Genomic DNA, 25,358 nt, shown 5'->3' with positions numbered 1-25,358 from the left:
TCAAGGCTATGTCTCTAGACACAAATGCCACAATAAGAGTTATCAAAACATTGCAGATTGTTGCTTACACTCCAATGAGGTACGAGCAAATGCTTATAACCTAGAACATTGTACGGTTACAACTGCATGCCCTACTACTGAACTTCAGCGGACGTCTAATCGAATCAGTCACTATAAATCAAATCTTGTAGGTGATGTAATGTACTGTATAGGCATTTGGTTGATTTGTCTTTCTTGATTTTGTGTTGTTTTTTTTTTGCATTAACCATGAGTGACTCCATTTATGTGTTAAGCAGTGCTAACGCCTGACTAACCATTGTGATATATGTTTCTGTTGCAGATAAAAAGTTCATTATTGCTAACGCCAGGGTTCAGAACTGTGCGATTATTTACTGCAATGATGGATTCTGCGAGATGACAGGATTCTCCAGGCCAGATGTCATGCAAAAACCGTGCACTTGTGACTTCTTACATGGGCCGGAGACCAAGAGACATGACATTGCCCAGATAGCTCAAGCCCTGCTGGGATCAGAGGAACGGAAAGTCGAACTCACCTACTATCATAAAGATGGTAAGGCCTGCAGGCAAGATGTTCAGCACTGACATCTATACTGAAAGTCATATTGATTAATCTATATCCGTCTGTTGTCTGTCAACAATGTGTTGACGGCAGCCGTTATTAACGCATCCCTCATGGACACACTGTATTCCAGGATCTAAAGGAATCAATATGGGTCAAACAAGTGTGAAATCAATCGTTTGAGAAAGGTCTTAAAAAGGTGTATTCCATACTTAACGTTTGATGAGTGTTTCCATTTTGCGCCCATTGTTTGCAGTATGACCTTGGAGTTTTCATAAATGAGGATATCAACTGGTCATTCCAAGCCTTCATAATGTAGCTCGTAAATATGTGTTACAGCAAACAGCTGTTACTTTAAGAAGAATGTATTTTCCTCCCCATTTTGGAGGGGAGTAGGGTTTAGGTAAATGCTTTCACCTGGGCTCGATTTATGACATGCTTTCCACAACTGATACAGTATTCAACAGTGCAGGATAAAAGTCACTTTTAATCACAGTACAGCCTCTTAGAAAAATAAAGGATACAAGAAATAAACTGGAACCCTACTGATCATGTATTGGTAGGCAAGTGTTTAACTTAATGCAATGATCAGTCTAGCATAATGTTTAAGTTTGATGGATTCCTTTTTGTGCAGCTTTATTTTCAGATATTTTTGTATAATATGTACTGATAATATACGACTACCTTTGAATGTAATATCATACTTGACATATAATACATGAGCACCTGGAATATACACTTATTGCACATTTGTTAGAAAAAGACTAAAATAAACTCTTCTGAATAGACCTCTTTGTTTTCTCCTAACACTTTGCAAAGATAAAGTGATAACAATAAACCGTCTTTTAGTTTATCTTCTTGTTATCAGTCACAAAGGCTGGCACATAGATAATAAGCTGAAGGCTAAACGGATTGTTTTTAATATGTGTCTTATGTATGGTTATCTTAACTGTCATATGGTTATCTGGTTGTTTTCTGCACTTAAACAAAATTCAGTATATAAAATAAATGTCTCACGTTTGGAAATGCAAATGATTATATTGGCTGTGGGAAACAATACTTGTGAGAAATGGATTAGATTGGAAGGGGTATATTTACTAAAGTGCGGGTCTTTAGAAGTAGAGATGTTGCCCATAGCAACCAATCAGATTCTACTTAACATTGTTCTAACACCTTCTAGAAGATAATAGCTAGAATCTGATTGGTTGCTATGGGCAACATCTCCACTTCTAAAAACCAGCATTTTAATAAATATACACATAAGTGTTTGACCCCCTATATATGTGGACTGAACTAATATTCTTGAGCATATAAGGAGCCACTGCCATCATTGAGACGTGCCTTTAAATAGCAGCTCCCATAGAGTGTAGAGAACACTTTAATGATGATGTTTTTGCTCAATTTTCTATTATTCGTACTCACTAAGTTATCCATAAGCTAAAGTGGCTATTTCATTTGCAAATAAAAATGTAAATTTTGTTTTCAGAAATATGCAGACATACTTGACGATTCTTATATAGGAGCATGAATTACTTCTCATCCTGAATAGAGATGACCAAATTATTCAAATTTGCTTGAAAGTTGATCAAATTTGGCCTGTGCCTCAAACTTGTTTGTGCCACAGTCATGCTAATGATGTAGTTTCCACTTCCTATGCCAAATTTGTGGCTCAAACTTTGGGTTCAAAGTTCACAGTAAAAAATAAAATGTTATAATAATACAATTATTCAGACTAAAATAGCTACTTTTTTTTCAAACAACTGTACTGCACAATGTATCCTTTCAAACTAGAAAAGCTTTATCCTAGGAAAAGCTGTATAATGAATTTAGCTTTTTGTTATTGCAAATTTTTAAATTTTATAGCTGTTTCGGGAAACCGGTTCAAGAAACACTTTGAAATATATTCAAACATACCTAATGCTTAATAGTATTAAAATCTATGTGTTTGGGGGTTCCACTTTTTTTTATGAGGCTACATCATATTAAAGTAGATTCGTACAATAAAACAACTGTGTATAGCCAATAGAGCATACTTGCTCCTCATCGGGAGATACTGAAGGGCAGGTTCTAGAGACATGCATAGGAGGTTTGATGGCGTGAATAACGTTATCATGGTACCACCCTCAACTGTGCTCTGCTGCCATTCGTAGAATGTGTGAGTTGCCTGGAGTAACTCCTTGAATATTTATGAGTTATTCCGATGGAGTAGACGAGTCTGCAATACTAGAGCATGACCAAAGAGGACATTTGGTAGCAAAACAGAAACATGGCTGGTTCTTAGATCTTCAAGAGGGGATGCGGTCAGGATACCGGCGGGCGCTATCCCGACACTCACATCCCGCCATAAGCCTAAAGATAGGTGTCGAAATCCCGATACCTATCATTAGTCCCAATACTAAATGCCGTCACCCGGCATACTGAATGAAGGTAAGCCGGGAGTCTTAGCGTTTAACCGTGGGGGTGTTAGCTTTAGGGACCCCCGGGGAGACTTAGAGTTAGGCACCCCCACGGGAGGGTTAGGGTTAGAGTAGGGAAAGGGGGGGGTTAGGGTTAGGCACCACTGAGAGGGAGTTAGGGTTAGGCACCCCCTGGGAGGGTTAGGTTTAGGGTGCAGGGAGGGGGGGTTAGGTTTAGGCACTAATTGGAGGAGGTTAGGGTTAGGCACTTCGGGGGAGTTTAGGGTTAGGCACCACTAGCGGAGGGTTAGAGTAGGGAGAGGGGAGGGTTAGAGTTATTACCTCCTGTTGTCGGGATTTGACCCGTCGGGCTGACGCTGTCTGTATTTGATCTGGCGGCTAAACAGCCGTCGGCATTACATACCAATTCCTTTCAAGAGCACCTGTCTGACTATTGTTCATTAAAGTATAGCTGATAGTCACTTGAAACCAACGAATACGAGTCACACTTATTTGTCATTAAGACACTGATTTAAATAAAATTAAAAATTAGCCATACACTAATGTTTCTGCAGCTCTACATATATTAAGCTATGCACATTTTTAAATCATGCATATACTTGCAGCAGATACAGCTCCTAAAAGACATATATTAAAAATATGTATAAGAATATCAGATGCTTCTATAAGGGGCAGGGCCACCGAGAATGCTGGCAGGCCGCGGCACTAGCCATCATGGTAACTGGAGGGGGGCGTGGCTATGCCCCCTCATTCAGGATGTACCTATGGTGGGTGCTGCTGCTTTACGTAATGAGGGGTGTAGTTACAGCTTTACAGGGGTGTAGTCCTGCCTCCTACATCATGGTGCCCCAGCTATGGGACTAAGCACAAGGGGTTGTAACATTTTTATGCATAAATGGACTTATGTCGAACTTTAACCCAGGCCCTATGTGTACCTTTTAGTTAGTAAAGAATAGATAGGCAGCTTGCACATTAATGGTAGTCTGACTGTCACTCATTTTGTCTGTGCTATTTTATCAAATTTGATTTGTAATTTGCATATATATAGCGTTACAGTCTGTTATCCTAAGACACTGCGAAAATAAATCATCTTACAAATAGATAACTAGTTATCCTGGAAACCAGAATAGTTATTTGGGATTATTTCCTAAACACTTTTTGAAGTGTTAAGAAGATTAAGATAGCTCAAATTTGACATCTTTTGGGGTATTTTGGGATGACTGATGCTGGGTCCATATTTAAATCAGATATCTGAAAGTCTTCCAAGACTCCAAAAAAAATTTACAATCCTCCTAGACTGTGGGATACAACATATCATTTCACAGTGGTGGAGGCCTGCGGAAACTCATGTCTCGTCACCCAACGCGATAGCCTTGATTTTGTAGGCTTTTCATCTTCATCTACCATAGACCAGTTCTATGTAGAGGTGTAGTGTGTAGTGTGAAGCCATGGTGCTTGGTGCTACGGCGCTACCCCCCCCCCCCCCGTCCCCGTCCCCATCAAGGTTTCCAGAGAGGGTGCATGTCCAGCATGTGGGGGCAAATGAAAGGGAGATTAAAATAAACATATGGGGCAGGTTTGAAAAAAAAAACACATTTGCCCCCACAAAAAAGAATAAAATACATCGGCCCCTACAGGAAAAAATAAAACTTATTGGAAGAAAAAATAACACATTTGTCCCCACAACAGAAGAGTGACCTGCCAGGTGCTACAGGGTTAATCCCAATTGACTTGAGGACTGCATCCAGCCCATAGGCCAATGTCGAAGAAGCAACAGCAGGGCTCCAGGGTTGTCCAGGCACCTCCCAGCTAATGGCACCCGGCAGTGCCTTCTAGCTGGAGCAGATGACAGCTTCTGGTTTGCATTCCACAGTGGAATGCAAATCGCGGAAGCGTGGCAGCCACTATGAAATGGCCCAACATAGGGGAGAGCCATGGGCTGTGGCACCACTGAGGGGAGCATGGGACCAGCCCAGCGGGAACTGTCCCGTACTCTCGGTGGCCCACAAGACAGTTCCATTGGCCCCTGGTTGTATATATAGACAACAAGTATGATTTTAATAGATATATATTGTGCTTATACAGCCTTTGGCTCTCCAGCTGTTATAGAACTACAAGTCCCAATATGCACTGCAAGCCAGGCAGAGCACACTTTGGTTTGCATTTGCAAAATGTTGGGACAATCATATTTTTGCCTTGTTCTTTATACGTTACATTAAACCAATGAATCTATTATCATTGCGATCTAATGAATTTAGTAAATTAACATTCAGCATGATTTAGCAGGCGTAATAATTGTGTGGGATGAGTGAATTCCCGTTTTTTACTTGACTGGTTCTGAATGTTTGAAAATAAATAATTTTAAAATGATTTATACATTTGGAAAATGATGGCCATTTATAACTCTGCTGTAGAAATAAATACATATATTTCCCAAGTCAAGAGCTGTTATAATGTGAGCCTGAGGCAGTATTTTCCTCCAGAGATCTCAGTGGTAATCTAGCTTTGCTGACTAATCACTTAACAAAATTTGACACAGTGGACCATGTTTTGCTCAGTGTGCTTTGCTGCCTTCACATCCAGAATTTCATTTCTCTCTGTTAAACCTTACTATATTATGGTTTGCACATAAAATAAATGGTACTGTTAGGCACTATGCATTGACAACAGAAATAGATGTAGCATGTGTCAGTTTAAGACTTTATTTTCCACAGTTATGCCTAAATGGGAATCCTGTTTGTTAAATATGTGGTTATAATGTAACCTATACCACTAGCACATTACAGTTGACCAATATAGTGCAAGTTATGCCAATAAATGGCTTATTGTTCGCTATGAGCATATTAAGATGGGACCGTATAATGAAAACATACGGAGTAAACCTAATTAGTGTTGTATAGGTTATAACTAACACTGTCAAACAGTTAAAAGAAAATGGATACATTTATTTCATAATTTAATTAAATTAAGTTAAGCATTATCTGCAAAATGTATTTCATTAGACCACAGGTTCTCAAACAGTGCATGTTTTCCAGGTTTCCTCACAGAATCACAAGTGATATAATTAGCTCCACCTGTGGATCTTTTAAAATGTGTCAGTGAGTAATGAATACACCTGTGCACCTGCTGGGTGACCTGGAAAATGTGAACTGGGTGGGGTCCTGAGGACCGAGTTTGAGAACCACTGCATTAGACCATCCTCACCTGTTATTTCATCCCACATACAGCTTCCCTCCAATTCATCCACCAACCCTAATCATTATCCCCACCAGCCCTGTTAGTTGTCACCCCCTTTATTATCTCCTTTCTTCATTCCCACCCCTTTTATTCATCATCATGCTATAACGCTGTTAATCATCATGCCCACCATCTCCCCTCCCATCAATGTTTGACACACACCTCATCCCTCACCATCACTGCTCATCTCTAGCCACTTCTCTTACCAACAATAGAAGAAGCTAGGGTTGCCATCGATAATCAGAAATGTTTTCAATCCAATGGGGATGGATTTTCAATTCAGCTCCAGGAGGGCAATGGTGGCAACTATCGCCTGCTTCATTCCAATGGCTGGTTTCCAATGTTTGGTGATGCCTCTGCATACACTGTTTCCATAGCAGAGCTCCTTTTCCAGAAACTATTTCTGTCGATTGCCCATGCAATTCCATCAATGGTTCAAACTATCAGATGTTTAACAAGCGATGGTTACATGCCATCTATCTCTCCTTTGCCATGGCCATCCCTAGAAGAACAGAAAAAAGGTATTACTGGTTGGTGCCTATTGAAAGGCAGATCCTATGTTTGCAGACAAGAAAAAAATAGTTGCTTCCCAAATTACCCTTCAAAAGTCATATTGTTTGAGAGACAGAAGGATTCGAGCAGTTCTATGAAGGGTCAATAATTCCCAATATTTAAATACCACAAAATCCAACGGTGCACTCTTCTTTACTCAATCAAGATATTTGCTTCACAGTTTCAGATAAAAGCATACAGGGGTCTATTTACTAATCCTTGGATGGAGATAAAGTGAACGGAGATTAAGTACCAGCCAACCGACTCCTAACTGCCATGTCACAGGCAGTGTTTGAAAAATGACAGTTAGGAGCTGGTTGGCTGGTACTTTATCTCCGTTTACTTTATCTCCATTCAAAGCTTCGTAAATAGACCCCAAAGGCAGTGTATTAAACATTTTTTCAAAAAATATAAACCCTCTCCCCCCATAATATATAAAATATAATAATAATAAAGATATGAAACAGTGTTTTTTTTAAGATGCAAAAATAAAGCATAAAATTAAAAAGCCTTACTAAGTCACTCTAAGGAAGCGGCCAGGCACCGTGAAAGGTGTTGCAGAAGTACAGTGATACCTTTTATTTATTTTATGGTTTATTTTTTATGTTTTATCTATATCATGCCAATATTTTTATCATGTGATACTGTGATTCAAAAATATTTTTGTATTAATTTTTATCTTTCATTTAATTTTATTTCATGTAGTTGGTTTTATGTACATTTCTGTTATAATAATAGTTAGAAGAGTGTTAGACCTTTTAATCTGTCTCTCCATGACGCCATGGTTATGTATCTGTGAAAGTGCACTTTATTACAAATAATTTATTTTTTTAACATCAATTGTTGTTGGACACTTCATGTTTATATAAAGCTCAGCCTACTGGTGAGTAAAGGGATTGGTTCCGCCACATGTTCATCTGTAAAGTATTTATTGGTCAGTGTTGAGATATAGGGTCTGATTCAGAGCCGCTCGCTGCTGGCGAGTGCTCTCTCTGAATCAGGGCGTGTTTTTTTTTCTTTAATCTGGCCACTTACAAAGCTGTGGAAGACCTCCCACAGCTTGTGCGAGCGGGCAGGAGGCAGTCGCGATTATTGCGATGAGACCCTGTGGTAGGGTCTCGGCTACCGCAAGGCCGAGTGGACTTCCTGCTCTAATAGAGCAGGAAGTCCACTACTGACATCAATAATGATGTCAGTAGGGCCAACCACAACGCCAGGCGTTCCTAAGGGAACGCCTGCGTTTGTGTTGCCACCCTCCTCCCCGCCTACAAAACGGGGCGAGCTGTCACTCATCATCGACAGCCACCCCGTCTTGTAGCGAGCCCCGTGGCGACTGACCAGCAGTCGCTGGACGGGGCTCGTGCATGCCAGACGTGGCACGTGCGCAGTGGGGGACCATCGAGCCGCTTGCGAGCGGCTCTGAATCAGGCCCATTTTCCCATCATTCACATATGTGTCACAGACACCATTCCCAGACTAAGGTTTAAATTATGCTTCCAGTGCCAGAGAAAATCTTTTTTTTATAGATCAATTGTTGACATGCTTAGGAGATAGTTACACTTGCTGTCAGCCCTGCGGTCACAGTATAGCTGCTGCAGTCTTCACTCAGCTTATAATGGGTTAGAGAAATGCGATGTGATGTCACATTCTTTTTTCCTCTAAGCATGATAAGAATGCTTCATCTATGTGCTATGCTTGAGATTGTGTGGAGTATACAGAGGAAGTTTTGCTCAGACCTGAGCTGGAAGTATGTAATTTGCCATCCTCCCATAAATGGCACACCGGTCATGTACGTATATGGTTGTTGTGGCTTCCTATCCATCAGTGGGGTGGTGTATGGGCATACATATAGGCACCTATTTCTGGAGACCCTCCTACCCCTCACCACAGTCATGCCTAGTCTTCATCCTAAACTCAGTGGGTTAGAGCTTACGTGTGTGGTACTGACACAAGCATAGGTACAGTTGACCCAGTGGCTGGACATAAGACCATCTGACCTATGAGCATCTTTTTCTTCCTATACAGCATGTAGTTATATGGTCCTCAATGATATCTCTTTACCAAATCTTACACTTCCTCATCCTGGGGTTGCCCCTTAGCCTAGCACTATTTTCAGGCATATCCAGGTCTCTTTTCTTCCCCTGGCATCATCTCAACATTGACTACTTGTATTCTCAGTTCAACCTGGAGTTTGCAGAAGGATAGACTCTCACACTTGTACCTCTATGGATGCATCTCAGATTGCACACCCATTAAGCTTTCACAATTAACTAGTGTAGGGGTTTTCAACTCCAGTCCACAAGTATACTCAACAGGTCATGTTATTGGAGTTGCTGTCTGTACAAACACTTGGGATAATTACTGGCCCAATAAAATAGATTAATCCACCTGTGCGTGATTAAAGAAACTCTGAAAACATTATCTGTAAAGACCCCCATACATCTGAAGGCAGATTGCGTGATCCTGCGATCAGATCAGAAACGCTGATCCGCCAGCCGGAAATGCCGACCGGAGGACATCGATGCTTTGCGATCTGTCGCAGGATCAGTGAAATTCTACATGTTAAATTACACCGATGTGCCAATCACGATAAGTTTTTGATAGTGATCGATATATCTGCGAAATCCAACATGTTGGATTTCACAGATCCTGCGATGCCGGGTTGCAGGATTGCAACATCGCGACAATCCGTTGCAGATGTATGGGGGCCTTTAGGCCTAGAGTTAAAAACACCAGCACCTGGCTTCATTTCACTTAAGCTCTTTTACCGTTCTTATCTGCGGATACACAGGCTTGTTAATTACAGCTGATTATTGCTATCTCTAGGAGCTTCTGATATGTAGACAGGCTACTGGGTAGGAAAGTCTTCAACACTGAAACAAGAGTGCATCAGGTAGCATCTTGGGCTTGAAGGTAGGGTACTATACAGAGACACTTGTACAAAAGAGGCATCATATGGTAATTTGTATAAGAATGACAGGGGTAACTTTTCATTTGCCCTCTCACACCTCTCTCTATGTTACATAAAAAAACAAATATTTATTTATTAGCACGTTGCAAATAGATGTGATAGGCTACAATCATTAAAACACAATCAGCTTTTAGCAGTATATCTCAGTTGAATTAATTAAAGCTAATATCTGATTGGCTGTAATGAATCACATGTTCTGCTTGCCCTCCTTTATTAACCCTGGAACATTAACCTTAAAAAAAAAATAACGTTATTGTTAACCATGGGTCTGAGAGATACAAATAGTTAGACCTACACTGTTCAGACACTAACCACTGAATATTTATGCTAATAAAATTTTGTAGAACTCAAGAAGATTATCCACAGACGGTGAGCCATACACATAGGTATTTCACAGTTTGTATACTTGAACGACATCTTCCGGTCCTTAGACGAGGCACAAAAACCAAATTTTTGGCGAGTTTATAGTCTTTGGGTAGGTTGTGCTGGAGCTTGGTTTACTTGAAGGACACTGCAATAATGCCCAGGTTTCCCGAGGAAAAATTGGTCACTCCAAACGGTTCTCCAACCACGGAACCATCAGACTGTAAGCTAGCTGTTAAAGAAACAGACGCCTAGCCAATACAGTTTTGTTTTGTCTGATGTTGTTCTCACTGTAGATCACGTAGGTATTTATTCCTACAGCATTAAAATACACATAAGGGCCATCGCTATACATCCACATTATCACTAACCATGGGACTGAGAGACCCGAATTCTCTGTAACAGCTAAACTATCAACATTCCCAAATTATGGCTGATATAGATGATCTAATATTATAGTAAGGTACAGAAGATATCAGATTTAAAAAACAAAACAAAAAAAAAGGTTTTATTTACAAATGTGAACAATGTTCAGGTCTGACAGACCCATGGTTAGTGTTCCAGGGGTAGTAATTCCTAGTGTCTCTATGGGGCTGAGTGTGACTGTAGTATGCCAGATTTACTACATTAAATACTTGCCTACTTTTGAAAAAGCATTTCAGGGAGATTGTGAAAGCATAACCTATGAGCGCGGCGGTAATGTGGACGTGTACTGCTATATGTATATATCTCTGTTTTGTTTACATATCAGGGGAGTAAAGTGCAATCAGGGAGATTGGTAGACTCTCCAGGGAAATAGGGAGATTTCTGCTATTTCAGGGAGTCTCCCTGACAATCAGGGAGAGTTGGCAAGTAGGCTACATTATGCTACTGTACTGTGAGAATGTGGGGGCTCGTGCATGTGCAAACAGAAACCTGTGCCAGCCATTAATTTCACGCTGGTCGCCTAACCTGTCATCATTCTACCAGCTTCATGCTAAGTGCAAGAAGTCTATCACAAATAGGCACGACTAGCTCTTTAGATGCACAGCCACACCACTCCCATGGCACTCCAACAAGTCAGGCGCTTCTGTGTGCTCACATTGTTGTCACCCCGTTGCAGCTCCCAAATGCCCAATTTCACAGAAAGACAGATCCGACCGAGTTCCCTATGACAGCAAATAAGATGGAGATTTTTTAAAAAGCGTAAAAAACCGTATCGGCGCATGCACTATAGGCAAAACAAGCTCGCAATTTGTGCCCACGCCCAGAGATCCATCTAACTCGGAATAAGCCCTGTTATGTGCAAGCTTGTTAGTAAAACTGAAATGGAAACCAATATACTGTACTGTGGGCCTAATTCAGACCCGCTCGCGAGCGCTGAGCGCTCGCAAGCGGGTCGATGGTTCCCTAGTCCGTATGCGCACGACGGAGGGAGCTCCGTAGTGCTCATGCGTGAGACCCGCATAGCGACAGCCAAGCTGTCGCTATGGGTCTCGCACCAAAGGGGGCGTGCTGTCGATGGTGAGTGACAGCACGCCCCCTTTGGTGGGCATGCCGGGGGCGTTGCTGCCCAGATGGAGGCGTTCCCATGGGAACGCCTACCGTCTGGGGCCGGCCCCGCTGACATCACTAGTGATGTCAGTGGGAGTGCTTCTGGCTCTGATAGAGCCAAAAGCACTCCTGGGCTTGCAGCAGCGAGACCCTACCGCAGGGTCTCGTCGCAAGCCCAATGGTCGCGATGGTCTTGACCATCGCGACCATCTTTTTGGCCGCTCGCATAAGCTGTGGGTGGTCACCCACAGCTATGCGAGCGGCCAGGAGGCCGCTCCAATTTTAGATAGGAGGGCCCTGATTCAGAGCGAGCGCTCTGGTCAGAGCGTCCGGCTCTGAATCAGGCCCTGTGTTTACTGGAATACTGCACCTAATATGTATAATGTATATGTATAATAAGTATATGTATAATGGACAGGTGTGTATATACCTGTAAATTTGTAACACTGTCATCTCTCATCATCACAAGTTGGGGTAATGATGTCATCAGGAGTGTGATTTCACAATACCGCAATTGTCACAGTAATCTAATTAACACTTGCCATTGAAAAATAGACATTTTTCCTATGAAAGGTAAAATTGTACAACATATACAAGATACCAGCCAGGGGTTATTTGCAAAACGGTCACTTTGTTTTTTGTTTTGTTTTTATGAATGTGCATCACGGTACATAAAATGTATTTATTTTTTAACTGCTTTCTGCTTGTTTTTAGTTAATTTCATCTAAATCCTGTATTATTGTGTATAAAATGTACATAAACATAAAGCACAACAATTCAGTGCAATTTCATACATTCATATGTCAGAATTGTTCTATACCACCAGCCTAGATCAAGTTGTTTGTTGATATTTATACAGCTATTGTGCAGTTATTATTTAGTGAGCGCCCAGCAGGTTTTGATAACTTGTTAATTATGTCACAGAGCTATAGAAAACATTATTGAGTGTAAGCATGATATACGCAGCACCCCTGATGGTGATTAGTGCATTAACTCGGCAGTGGTTATGGCAAGCTGGATACATGATGTTTGTATTCTGGAATACAGCAAATGTACAATAATGATCCATGTAATTACCATGTAAGGTTTTATTTGATACAAGATCGCATTAAACATATTGGTATCAGATATACTTTAGCTGAAGAGTAATTATTTTTAAAATGTTTTTTTAATAGGTCATTGCATAGAATCTACCACTCCCCATAATAATCTGACCTTTTGGTGGCACCGTACTATTGATATCTGAGGATGAAACGTAACACGTCCTGAGAGCAAGCACTAGAATAACAAAATGAATAACTAATAGACATGTATATTAAACATCCTCTGCGATGCAGGTGTCCAGATTAAATGGTTAGTTCTACTTATAGCAACCAATGTGCTATAAATAGCAGCAATTAATCTCTGCACATTTCTGTAAGTGTTTAGGGGTTTCGTGTTTCTGGCAAAATGTGAATTGAGAAACATAATTTATATACTTCATATATAAAGAAAATAAAACAAATACTGTAGGGAATTGTGAAATCATACATAACACACATAGGGGTGATGACGAGCTTTATACAAGTCAGCAGTAATTTCACGGAAATAAATGTGTATCTTGCAGCAATGTTTATAAACCATGTCCTTGTCCTGCTTTGTACTGTAAGGGGTATATTTACTAAAGTGAGAGTATTTAGAAGTGGAGATGTTGCCCATAGCAGCCAATCAGATTCTAACTATTATCTTCTAGAAGGTGCAAGAATCTGATTGGTTGCTATGGGCAGTTTTCGCCATTTCTAAAAACTCTCACTTTAGTAAATATACCCCTAAGTCACTGTTTTCTTGATTTGCTCATTCGTAAGGAGCTGCAGAACCCATATGGCGCCATTAAAAATAATAATATTCCCTCTAATGCAGAGATGTACCCATCTTTGCGAACGAACCGCCCCTATACACTAGCGCACACAAGGGGGGGTTTCTGAGTACCCAGAAACCCCCCTGACAGACCCGAGAGCAGGCACCATCCTCTTAAACCCGGCTCCCTCGCAGCAAAATGCAGCAATTCGCGGGTCAATCTGGAGGAGGCGGAGCAATATGACGTGATTCCATTAGAATTGTATCATTTGGCTCCGTCCCCTCCCTATTTACTCGTGAATAGCGGCATTTTGTCGCTAAGGGGATGGACCTAATAACATGGTGCCAGCCTGCCAGGTCCCATCCTTATCAGGTCTACAACCTGCAGCTGCTGCAAGGTAAGTGTGTGTGTACGTATGTATTACATATATATGTGTGTGTGTGTGTGTGTGTGTGTGTGTGTGTGTGTGTGTGTGTATGTATATACAGTCAGGTGCATAAATATTGGGACATTGACAGATTTTTCATATTTTGTCCTCTATTCACCACCACAATGGCTTTGAAATGAAACAAACAAGATGTGCTTTAACTGCAGACTTTCAGATTTAATTTGAGGGTAATTACATCCAAATCAGGTGAACGGTGTAGGAATTACAACGGTTTCTATATGTGCCTCCCACTTTTTAAGGGGCCAAAAGTAATGGGACTATCAACTCAAACGCTATTTCATGGACAGGTGTGGGCTATTCCCTCGTTATTTCCTTATCAATTAAGCAGGTAAAAGGTCTGGAGTTGATTCTAGGTGTGACATTTACATTTGGAATCAGTTGCCGTCTACTCTCAATATGAGATCCAAAGAGCTGTCACTATCAGTGAAGCAAGCCATCAGTAGGCTGAAAAATCAAAAGAAACCCATCAGAGAGATAGCAAAAACATTAGGTGTGGCCAAATCAACTGTTTGGAACTTTCTTAAAAAGAAAGAATGCATCGGAGAGCTCAGCAACACCAAAAGACCCGGAAAACCACGGAAAACAACTTTGGTGGATGACAGAAGAATTATTTCCCTGGTGAAGAAAAACCCCTTCACAACAGTTGGCCAAATCAAGAACACTCTCCAGGAAATAGGTGTATATGTGTCAAAGTCAACAATCAAGAGAAGACTTCACAAAAGTGAATATAGAGGGTTCACCACAAGATGTAAACCATTGGTGAGCCACAAAAACAGGAAGACCAGATTAGAGTTTGCCAAACAACATCTAAAAAAGCCATTACAGTTCTGGAACAACATCCTATGGACAGATGAGACAAAGATCAACTTGTACCAGAGTGATGGGAAGAGAAGAGTATGGAGAAGGAAAGGAACTGCTCATGATCCAAAACATACCACCTCATCAGTGAAGCATGGTGGTGGTAGTGTCATGGCGTGGGTATGTATGGCTGCAAATGGAACTGGTTCCCTTGTATTTATTGATGATGTGACTGCTGACAAAAGCAGCAGAATGAATTCTGAAGTGTTTCGTGCAATATTATTAAATGCTCATATTCAATCAAATGCTTCAGAACTCATTGGACGGCGCTTCACAGTGCAGATGGACAATGACCCGAAGCATACTGCAAAAGCAACCAAAGAGTTTTTAAGGCTAAAAAGTGGAATGTTATGCAATGGCCAAGTCAATCCCCTGACCTGAATCCAATTGAGAATGCATTTCACTTGATGAAGACAAAACTGAAGGGAAAATGCCCCAAGAACAAGCAGGAACTGAAGACATTTGCACTAGAGGCCTGGCAGAGCATCACCAGGGATGAAACCCAGCGTCTGGTGATGTCTATACGTTCCAGACTTCAGGCTGTAATTGCCTGCAAAGGATTTGAAACAAAGTATTAAAAAGTGAAAGTTAGATTTAGGATTGTTTAGTTTGTCCCATTACTTTTGGCCCCTTACAAAGTGGGAGGCACATATAGAAACCGTTATAATTCCTACACCGTTCAAATGATTTGGATGTAATTACCCTCAAATTAAATCTGAAAGTCTGCAGTTAAAGCACATCTTGTTTGTTTCATTTCAAAGCCATTGTGGTGGTGAATAGAGGCCAAAATATGAAAATTCTGTCAATGTCCCAATATTTATGCACCTGACTGTATATGTGTGTGTGTGTGTATGTGTAAACCCTCCTGGAAAAATCCTACATTTTCCCCTGCTATCTGTATGCTCGGTTTGTTACCCATCATCACGCTCCAGCCCTGTCCTTAGCGCAAAAGGTACATCTAAAAACAGGTGTATTTACACTTGTGGCTATCTTTTGGCGCAGCCCCCAATTCCATTACCATTGCCTATCTTAGCTATGCCTATATGAGAATGCTCTAGTACAGCCCTGTTACTTTCCTTCAGTCGTGAAGATGCGATTGATATGCATACCACTCTGTATCGCCTGCATGTACACACACTTGGTTACAGAAAAAAACATGCAAGAGGTGCTACAAAAAAAGGGTGTACATTGTTCAACTGTGCCCAAGCCCCTAAACAAGTTTAAATACTATAATGTATTGTGGTCCAATTGTTTTGCTCATTCAAATAGGTTAAATAGTGAAACTAGGGGAGCAATGGCATGCATCTGTACATGGCATTTGTGCTATCTCATTTTTTTCTAAGTTAATATGGCAAAGATGAGTTCTAATGTCATGTGTTAAGGCGGTACGATAACAATATTGTGAATTGTTATTCTGGGCATGTCAGCTAAGCTTAAAGTTTTCTTAACCCAACATAACTGCTAAATTTAGCACAAGCAAAACAATCTTTGGCACAACATGCTGTATCTATTCTTAATTAAATATGTCAAAGCCAGCTGGGGAAATCTGTTAAGCTAATCTTTAATTAACAAATATTGCAATATATTCATCAATGCTAGAGGCCAAAAAAATGCTACCAGGCTTTTTTTATCCCATGACTACTGTAATCTACTTACTGACATATGGGGATGTCAAATTTTGCAACCTGACTTGTCAACGTAGGATATTTAAGGCAATTAACAACGTAAAAACATGAGGTCGCTTCACTTGAAAAGTAGCTGTTTTTCTTTGTTATATACAGGGTTTTTCATGTATTAACTGGCAGGCACATACCATAACAGGTATATAGTAGCAGATAAAGAAAGCCGCCTATACACCTGCAAAAGTCACAAACTTCCCAAATGGAGAATTGGTAAAAATGAGGTCATGGCCTTAACCACCAGGCCTTAATCCACCCTTTCCATTTGGACTACACTATATAGCCCAATTTTTCCAGTTTTTATTGAAAATTATCAATTGAAGTCCAGTGAATAACCTGAAATGGTACAAAGGTAAGCAATAAACTGCTAGAATAAAAAAAGTTTAGGTTAGTAAAAACCTGAAAAATTATCTAGATTTCAAGTTATGGGCTAAGGACTTACAGATGTTCTGCAGCAATTAAAAAGAGGCTTGTCTGGGCAACGCCACAACAGGGCTTTTACCACCGCCCTGTGCTGGCCACGCTCCCTGAGTGTATGACGTCATGACCAGCGCTGGAACTCTTTAGCCGGGCTTGTTCTGCAAACTCCTTTCCCCCCGCTGCCGCCCTTGAAGCAGGAAGTGGTACTTCGAGGAGGGGGTGAGAAGAGCACATGCTGCTGTGTGCTGGGCTAGGGAGAGAGGCTGCTGTCAGCAGTCAATCCACCCTCTCCCTTCATGATGTGCGGGAGGGAGCGTTCACACTAAACCAACCCCCCCGCGCGCGCACCCCACCAGATCTGCCATCGATGCCCTTCTGTGTGTCGCGTGTTGCTCGCACACCCCTGCTCTCTACTCCTGGCCAAGAAAACACAGCCAGTGGACTACAGAAGACTGGAATAAGGTCTTATGCCCAAATTTATAGAAATTTATATTCTGTGGTCCATCACATAGGTATTTGTAAGTCGTTGAGTCAGCAAAATGATGGCTCCTCAGTGGGTTTATTCAATTAGTGGGAACCGCTGCTTCCCAGTGTTTTTTAACAAAATTTAAATGAGTATTTCTTATAATAGCAAAACACCATGTGTGGTACAGTAAATAAGCTTTTGTGGTATGCAGGCATGAAGCCTGTCATTTTACCGACGCCGGAAGACCGGCGCCCGGCATCCCGATCAAAGTGATGCCGGGCGCCAAGCGTCGACAGCCACAGGGGGGGAGGGTTAGGTTTAGAGCTCCCGGGGGGGACTAAGGGTTAGGCACCCCCCCGGGAAGTTGTGGTTAGGCTAGGGGGAGGGAGGGTTAGGGTTAGGCACCCCCGGGGGGGACTTAGGGTTAGGCACCCCTAAGGAGGGTTAGGGTTAGGGGAGGGAATTAGGTTAGTGGATACTTACCTCAGGGACGATCAGGATTTTCACCCATGTCGGGCAGCCGCTGTCGGGATTCCAAACCGCCGGACAAGCGTCTGGCGGTAAATCATACCGGCTCTGCCTTTGTGACACCACCTGTCACACATGGAGGAGGTAGCCAAGTCTGTGACTTGCACAAAGTGACTGGTACGCTGAAACAAAAAGGGCTAACACACCCATAATATTTATTTTGTAACCTTTGTAATGAAATGCTCTCAAATAAAATTGAAACATTTTATTTTTTTGGATACAGTTAGCTCTCTTGCTTTGAATATGCACCATCACTGTATCACTGTAACAAAAAATCGGGATTTCTGTTCAGTGGATGAATCCCTAATAGAGATTTGCAGTATGGTTCTGTCTTTTCCAAAGTGTAAGGGCTTTAGCCTGAATACTCAGAAACTATATCAGATATGTAATCATAAATTTTGCAAAGTATGACAAGAAACCAATAATTGTTCCAAAATTCAACTTGCAGATGTAGTGGAGATTATTACTGGTAAACTGAAAATGTATTCTCATATCTATCAAGTAAATTTGAAAAGATGGCGTGTTTTCTACCCTGCAATACAGTAGCTCTTAGGGGGAGATTTATAAAATTTTCTGAAGAGGAAACATGGAAGTGTTGCTCAAAGCAACCAATAAGATTCCAGGTACCATTTTATAGAACTTACTAAATAAATGATTGATAGCTGGATTCGGATTGGTTGCTATGGCAACACCTACACTTGTCCTCTTTAAGGCCCCCATACATCAGCAATTGATTGCAGCAATCGTGCAATTTCGATTGTGTATAAAAATCTTTCCCTTTTTCAATCGATTGTGGCATCTCTGCAATCTGCAATCGATTGAAAAAGGGAAGGATTTTTATACACAATCGATTGCAAATTGCACAATCAATTGCTGATGCATGGGGGCCTTTAGATTTGATATACTCCCCCCATTCCCTCCCCATAAGGGAAAATTCAATTAGCACACAGGTTCTGACATAAATAGCCCCACCTGTGGATCTTTTAAAATGTGTCAGTGAGTAATGAATACACCTGTGCACCAGCTAGGTGACCTGGAAAACATGAACTGTTTGGGGTCCTGAGAACTGAGTTTGAGAACCACTGAATTTTTTGCTGACACCTGCTTGTACCTTCTGTAGTCATGTGCAGTAATCAACATAAACACACTGCAAAAGTCATTTTAATTTGCTCCCATTGACTGGGCTAATTGAGGTTAATTGTTGGAAGCATACAATCCTTAAGGTGGATACCAGTTGATTGGACGACAATAAATAGGTCGACATTCAGAAGGTCGACACATTCTGAATGTCACCTAAATACATGTCTTCAGAATGATGCTCGACCTAATGACCATGTCTTTACTGTTGACCATTTATATAGATGTGTCTTGAATTCCCCTGTTAAAGTAACCAAATATGATGTAGTTCTGTCAGGCAGATATGTGGTTTTAGAGCTCATGAGTCACAAATCGCAGCAAACAACATGTAATCTTATGTTGATCAGACTGGAGGCTTTATTCAGAGGTGGGCGCAGTGTCCATGCCTTAAGTTTTCAGTCTGCGCATGCATCTGAGTGGCACTCATAGGCATGCACAGAACGGTACCACTTTGTCATTTTCCACCTCCGACAGGTCATTGACTATCCCCCCTCCCACCAGGGCATAGACTACTCACCTGGGCAGCCAGGTTAGTCCAGGTGAGTAGTGTATGTCCCATAGGGAGGAGGGACCGGGTAGTCCATAACCCGGCAGAAGGGAAAGTGACGAAGTGGTACCCCCTGTGCCAGCTTCTGTGCAAGCCTATGGTGACACTGCCCATTAGTCCCAATGGTGGTTACCGCTGAAAGAGCAGAATGAATTTGGATGCTGAGAGATGCCAGTGGGCATTTCTGGGTGGTGACAGATGCGGAAGTGTCACGGTCAGTGACTGCATCTTGCTGCTGTTGCTCTAGCATTGGCGACCAATGGTGTATCTTAATGCGGATTAGCGCCGCATCTGATGGAAATCTCTGAACAACGTCCATCATTTGTGGCGTTAGCATTAACATACAGTCACACTGGTGCAAAAGACGCAATTGCGGCTGCAATAACATGCACCTCTGTATTAGGCCCTGGAGATCTATCTGTATATACAGTTATTCTCTGGCCAAATTAATTCTGTCCATATGATCTGACTGTTTGATTCTCAGGCTGACCAGCTACATTTTTGGGGGCTCAATTAATAGCTATCAGAGCTTGTGCCTGGTGTCCCAATATACTAGCTATAAGGGTTTAATTACATTTATTTTCCTATATTTGCATACTGGCATATATTTTTATGGTCATTAACCATGGTCAACACATACGTACTGTGATCCAGGACATGCAACACTGCCTGTAGGACGTTAATCTGGAAAAGCAGACACTGCAGCAAATGAGAAGCGCTGTATGTTTTCATGTAACTGAACTGCGTAGGCATTCTGTAAAAGCGCTCTCTATGGCTGCTTTATCTGATGTTGCTGATTGAATCTAACACTGGTGTGACAAGTCCTCCTGGATATCTGTCATCTACACCTAATGACTGTGCCACAGAGGATAACTAATGGGGTAAGTACTATCTGCGTAGAATGGGCTCTGCGTTGACAGCAGTAAGTAGCAATGCTTCTTACAGTATGAAGAGACACAGGGGTGTATTTCTCTAACAACATAGGTTGTTGCAACTGTTTTAATGAGTATTAGATTGGTTGCGCTTTTCACTCAATCATTTAAAACTATGGGGTATCTTTACCAGAGGCGGCTCCAGAGGTGGGGCTGCAGCGCAGTCCAAATTTCAAATAGGGGAGTTACACAAACTGCCATTTCAAAAGCTGCCTAACATCTCTGGCTGGAACTAGCTGGCAGTTTATTGTGACTCCCCTATTTGAATTTTGAACTGCGCTGCAGCTCCACCTCTGGAGCCGCCACTGATTTTACTAAAGTGAGAGTTTTTAGAAGTGGAGATGTTGCCTATAGCAACCAATCAGATTCTACTTAACAGTTAACTAGCACCTTCTAGAGGATAGTAGATATAATCTGATTGGTTGCTATAGGCAATGTCTCCATTTCTAAAAACTCTCACTTTAGTAAATATACCCCTCCCTATGTGTTACTTGTATAGAGATTATTAGAATTATTAATTATAATGACCAACTTCATTGATGAGAGCATCTCCTCAAATATAAATAGAATTTTCTATTTATCTTTTCAGGAAACACACACACGCGCCCTGAGAAAGTGTCTGTGCTGTAAACCATGTTGTAGTGGATGCAAACATTTTTTGCATGTTAAGCAAATTTTACAGTCTGCATGTCGGAAACACATACTTATTACTCATTTGCCTTTCAGAGTTGTGTTAGGCCACTCCATCTTCCCAACACTAAATTAGGCTATGCATTTTACAATGGGACTTAACATGGGTGGCAAATGTAGGGGTGGGGGGGTGTGGGGTGGAGGCATTGTATAGTGCAGTGGTTCTCAAACTCGGTCCTCAGGACCCCACACTTTTTCACTTTTCCAGGTCACCCAGCAGGTGCACAGGTGTAATCATTACTCACTGACATGTTCTAAAAGACCAACAGGTGCAGCTAAGTATTTCACTAGTAATTATGTGAGGAGACCTGCAAAATATGCACTGTTTGGGGTCCTGAGGACCGAGTTTGAGAACCTGTGGTATAGTGGATGACAAATGGTACAGGTGGATTGTCTACTTATTATTTGAGGCTGTTCTGCATTGTTGCCTGTTGATCAGATGTACATTGTGTTTGAGTGTAGCTCAAATTCAGCAAACAAAGTATAAATGTGGAATCAGGCAGCTTTATGACCCGCAAAGGTTCTCCTGATTTGAATTCTTCTAAAGCTGGCCACATACTAGACCAACTTACATCCAACCAGCCAACTTGTTGATTGGTTGGAATGAAAATCTGGTAAGGTATGAAAGCAAATGACAAACAGCAATTTGCTCCCAAATGCCGGAAAATGAACAAAAACTGTTGTTTGAACAAATTGTTTAGATCAAACATTTAACAAACTTGTCTGACTACCATTTTCTTCTGTTTTCTGGCATTTAGGAGCAAATTGCTGATCATCATTTACTCCCATACGTTACCAGATTTTCACTCCAACCAATCAACAAGTTGGCTGGTTGGATGTAAGTTGGTCTAGTGTGTGGCCAGCTTAAGTCAGTATATCTGCAGTAATTGGGTATCATCTTTAAACCCCGCAATGAGCGTATCTTTTCAAAAACCAACCTGTGTGGACATATTGGATGCGGCTTGCCACCCTTAGGGCTCTGGCCGGCCATTTGCTAGTTCATGGGCACTAACTATTAGTGCTGCAGTGATAATAAGCTTCATGCTGTTTTTCCACCCTAAAGCAGCCTACAAATGAATAACAATTACTGTATATTGTCCAACGGGGAATATAAATAGCAAAAATGAGTGAGTATCACATTTACATTTTGCATGAATTTATAGATTGAATAATCACTCACATTTAGGAATGGAATGGACAATTATGGCCATAAAAATATAGTTGTCAAACAAAAGAATCTTTCCATAATAATGTCACCTTAGATCCTGATTTTTAGATCTTTGGTGTATGCCTATTATTATAGAATTGGTGAGTTTAGTCAGGTTGTGTTTGTTGATTTAATTATGCTACAATTTGTTACCCCCCCTGAGGGCAGCTCAAGAGCCTCTTTCAAGGAAGAGTCATATTGCTTCACCGTTGTATCTAGATTTACAACTACGTGTTCTAACATTACTTGTTTCCTCGAAATTCTCATATCAAGTTTCATGTTTCCATTTTTGGTATATTTGAAAGCTGAACATTTAATCACAATTACTAAACTAACTCTGAGTTGACAGGGGCTAAATGTCTTAAATTTGCTATGTGACCAGAGACAATAGAAAGTTCGACAGTTCATTGAAAATATTCTATCCTACCACAGGAGTAATTAATCCCTATCGCTTTCTTTCTCACCTGGGTTTACATTTTCAATGAGACGGTTTCTGATTTTTAACATCAATAGTTTACTGTCTGGAACTCAATTCCATTTTAAAACAAATATCAATTGCTTAATCGACCAATAGAATTTAAATAGCAATATATTTATATTTATGAGCAAATGACATGCATTGGCTGTTTGACAAATATAAGAAGATCCTATACTGTTAATATTTGTAGATACAGTTTTTCATAAAAAAATATTATATAAAAGATATATATATATATATATATATATATATATATATTGTATAAAGATAAATGCAGAGGTACAGTAGATGAACCATTGTTGGACGGCGTCTCCCAGCAAGTGTGAGTTAAACCCTGTTGTTTCTCCTCCACGTCATGTCTTTCCCAGCTCATTTGTATTTGTATAAATAGATTATGCGAAATACATGAATACATGGCTGGTATTTACATAGTGTGACAGGCAGAATGTGTTTCTTTCATGATGTAGGAGTATTTCAGAACAGATGGAAGCTTATTTACCAAGTATCATGTGTGTCACAGACAACATGGCAGTTAATTGTGTGTTTTGCTAAAGAGCTATTTATGAAACATATTTGTTTAACATATAAGTGTGTGTTTAAGGCTATTAAATGACCACGCTGGCGTTGTCTACAAATCATTTGTGCCCAGAGCTCCACACACATCTCTCCCTTGTGCTTCCTGTAATATATCATGGATTGTGTCTGAGCAGAGAACACAGAGTTCTTTCCTGATTGATAGTGTGTTAGATCATGTTCTTCAATGATCTGCAAAACTACCAGTATTTTCAAGTGAGACAAACTTAGACCTACACATAATTACATAGTGGGAGCAATTCATCAAATGCTATAACAGGTCAGCACTAATGTGTCATTAATTTTATCTGCTTCTCTCTATTGCGTGTGCTTCCTTGGAAAATGAGAGGTAAAAAGAACTTAAAGACTAAAGGCCGGTATCCATTAGACGATATGCTCCATGAGCGATATCGGCAGTGATGTGCTCAATGTTTTTAACGACATTGAGCACCCACACTGAACAATATATCATCCAGTGACGTCACACTCCCTCATCTCCGTACTTGCAGAACCTGATGACATCAGGTTGCCCTGCAAGTACGGGTGATGAAAGATGCCGTCAACGACCAGAGGGAGCGCGCATCACTGGTCATTGATGGCATATACACTGGACGATATTGCAGACGATGAACACTAACGATATCGTTATCGTTCAAATCGTCCAATTTATCGTGTAGTGGGTATGCGGCTTAAGGGACTGCTACTAAATTGAATGCACACCTGTTGGTGGAGCATCATCTTACGTTTTAATATTCTACGCATGAGAAGCTTGTGATGCAGTTTGCAGATGTATTTAGGCTGACGCAGAGAGGCGGAATAAGTAAATGAGTTGTGCTGCAGCTTTAAGGATCAATCGAAGTGGAGAGAGTGGGTGCGAGGCAGGCCAGAGTGGATTAGGATGCAGTAATCCAGGTGGAAAATGATATGGGCATTGATGAAACTATGGTAGCATAAATGATGAAAAAGGATCAGATTCTAGAGATATTACAAAGGTGGAAGCACCAAGATTGCAGTAGATTGCATTCGGGGAGTGATGGAGAGTAAGCAATTAAGGTTGGGAGGAAAGGGGCCCTGGATGGGAAATACAAAGATTTTGGTTTTAGACATATCGAGTTGTGAAAGGGTGAACATCCAGGAGGAGATGGCAGAAAGATAGTTACAGACATGAGAGAGGATGGATGCAGAGAAGATAAGTGGTAGATTCAGGTGTCATCAGCATATAAACGGAAGGAGTTGTAAAGGGAGAAGAGAAGGTGGGCAAAAATAAACACCCTGGGGATACCAACAGGTAGAAGGAGAGGGAGGAGGAGGAGGAGTAGGAGGAGGAGATGCTATCAAAGGAGGAGAAGTAGCAGGTAGAAAGGTAGGAAGTCAACCAAGTAAAGAACAGAGACCAAAAGAGTGAATAGTTTGAAGTGGAAGAGGGTGGTATCAAAAGCTTCAGACAGGTCCAGAGAATAAGTAGCAATGAGTTTTCCTTGACAGGCAGTGCAGTTCAACTCCTCTCACCCCTGTCCCGATGTCCGCAGATGGTAGTAAGAAAGAACGGTGATTGCACCTGATGTTACTCTAGAAATTGTAAACAATTAGGCCCATCGGCGATTACAACAGCCCCTCTCTGGACCAGTCTGACCCTGCTGAACATACACAGGTATAAGAGGAACACAATGCACTTATAAGAACATTTAGTACCTCATTTATCATAGAAAGTGCTGTCTTCACTTTTCTTTGTCTGGCCTTTTGGTTATTCACGAAGAACTGTTATAGATTATGACCAAAAGGTTGTAATATATTCACTTAGGCAATAAGCACATTTTCTAGCACTTTTTGTGTGTAGTGTTTTCTTTGAAAGGGGTAGCAGGTTAGAGCCTTTTTGGCTACCAACTGCCTAGTGGAGGTTAGGGT

The 25,358-nt window shown here is 41.1% G+C and overlaps 1 protein-coding gene across 4 annotated transcripts in view; it reads left to right on the top strand.

Annotated features, from left to right (window-relative positions):
* Positions 1–25,358, top strand: part of KCNH7 (potassium voltage-gated channel subfamily H member 7) — a 521,050-nt gene that overhangs the window by 18,677 nt on the left and 477,015 nt on the right. For all 4 annotated transcript variants that reach the window (XM_088474826.1, XM_088474827.1, XM_088474824.1 and 1 more), the window contains exon 2: positions 341–571. In XM_088474826.1, the coding sequence (XP_088330952.1) occupies positions 341–571 (231 nt within the window). The remainder of the gene's footprint in view (positions 1–340; positions 572–25,358) is intronic.

This window comes from Taudactylus pleione, unplaced genomic scaffold (assembly GCF_031769625.1).
Source record: "Taudactylus pleione unplaced genomic scaffold, aTauple2 ptg000156l, whole genome shotgun sequence".
NCBI lineage: Eukaryota > Metazoa > Chordata > Amphibia > Anura > Myobatrachidae > Taudactylus > Taudactylus pleione.
Note: the sequence above shows the minus strand (reverse complement) of the source record. Positions and strands in the feature narration are given on the sequence as shown.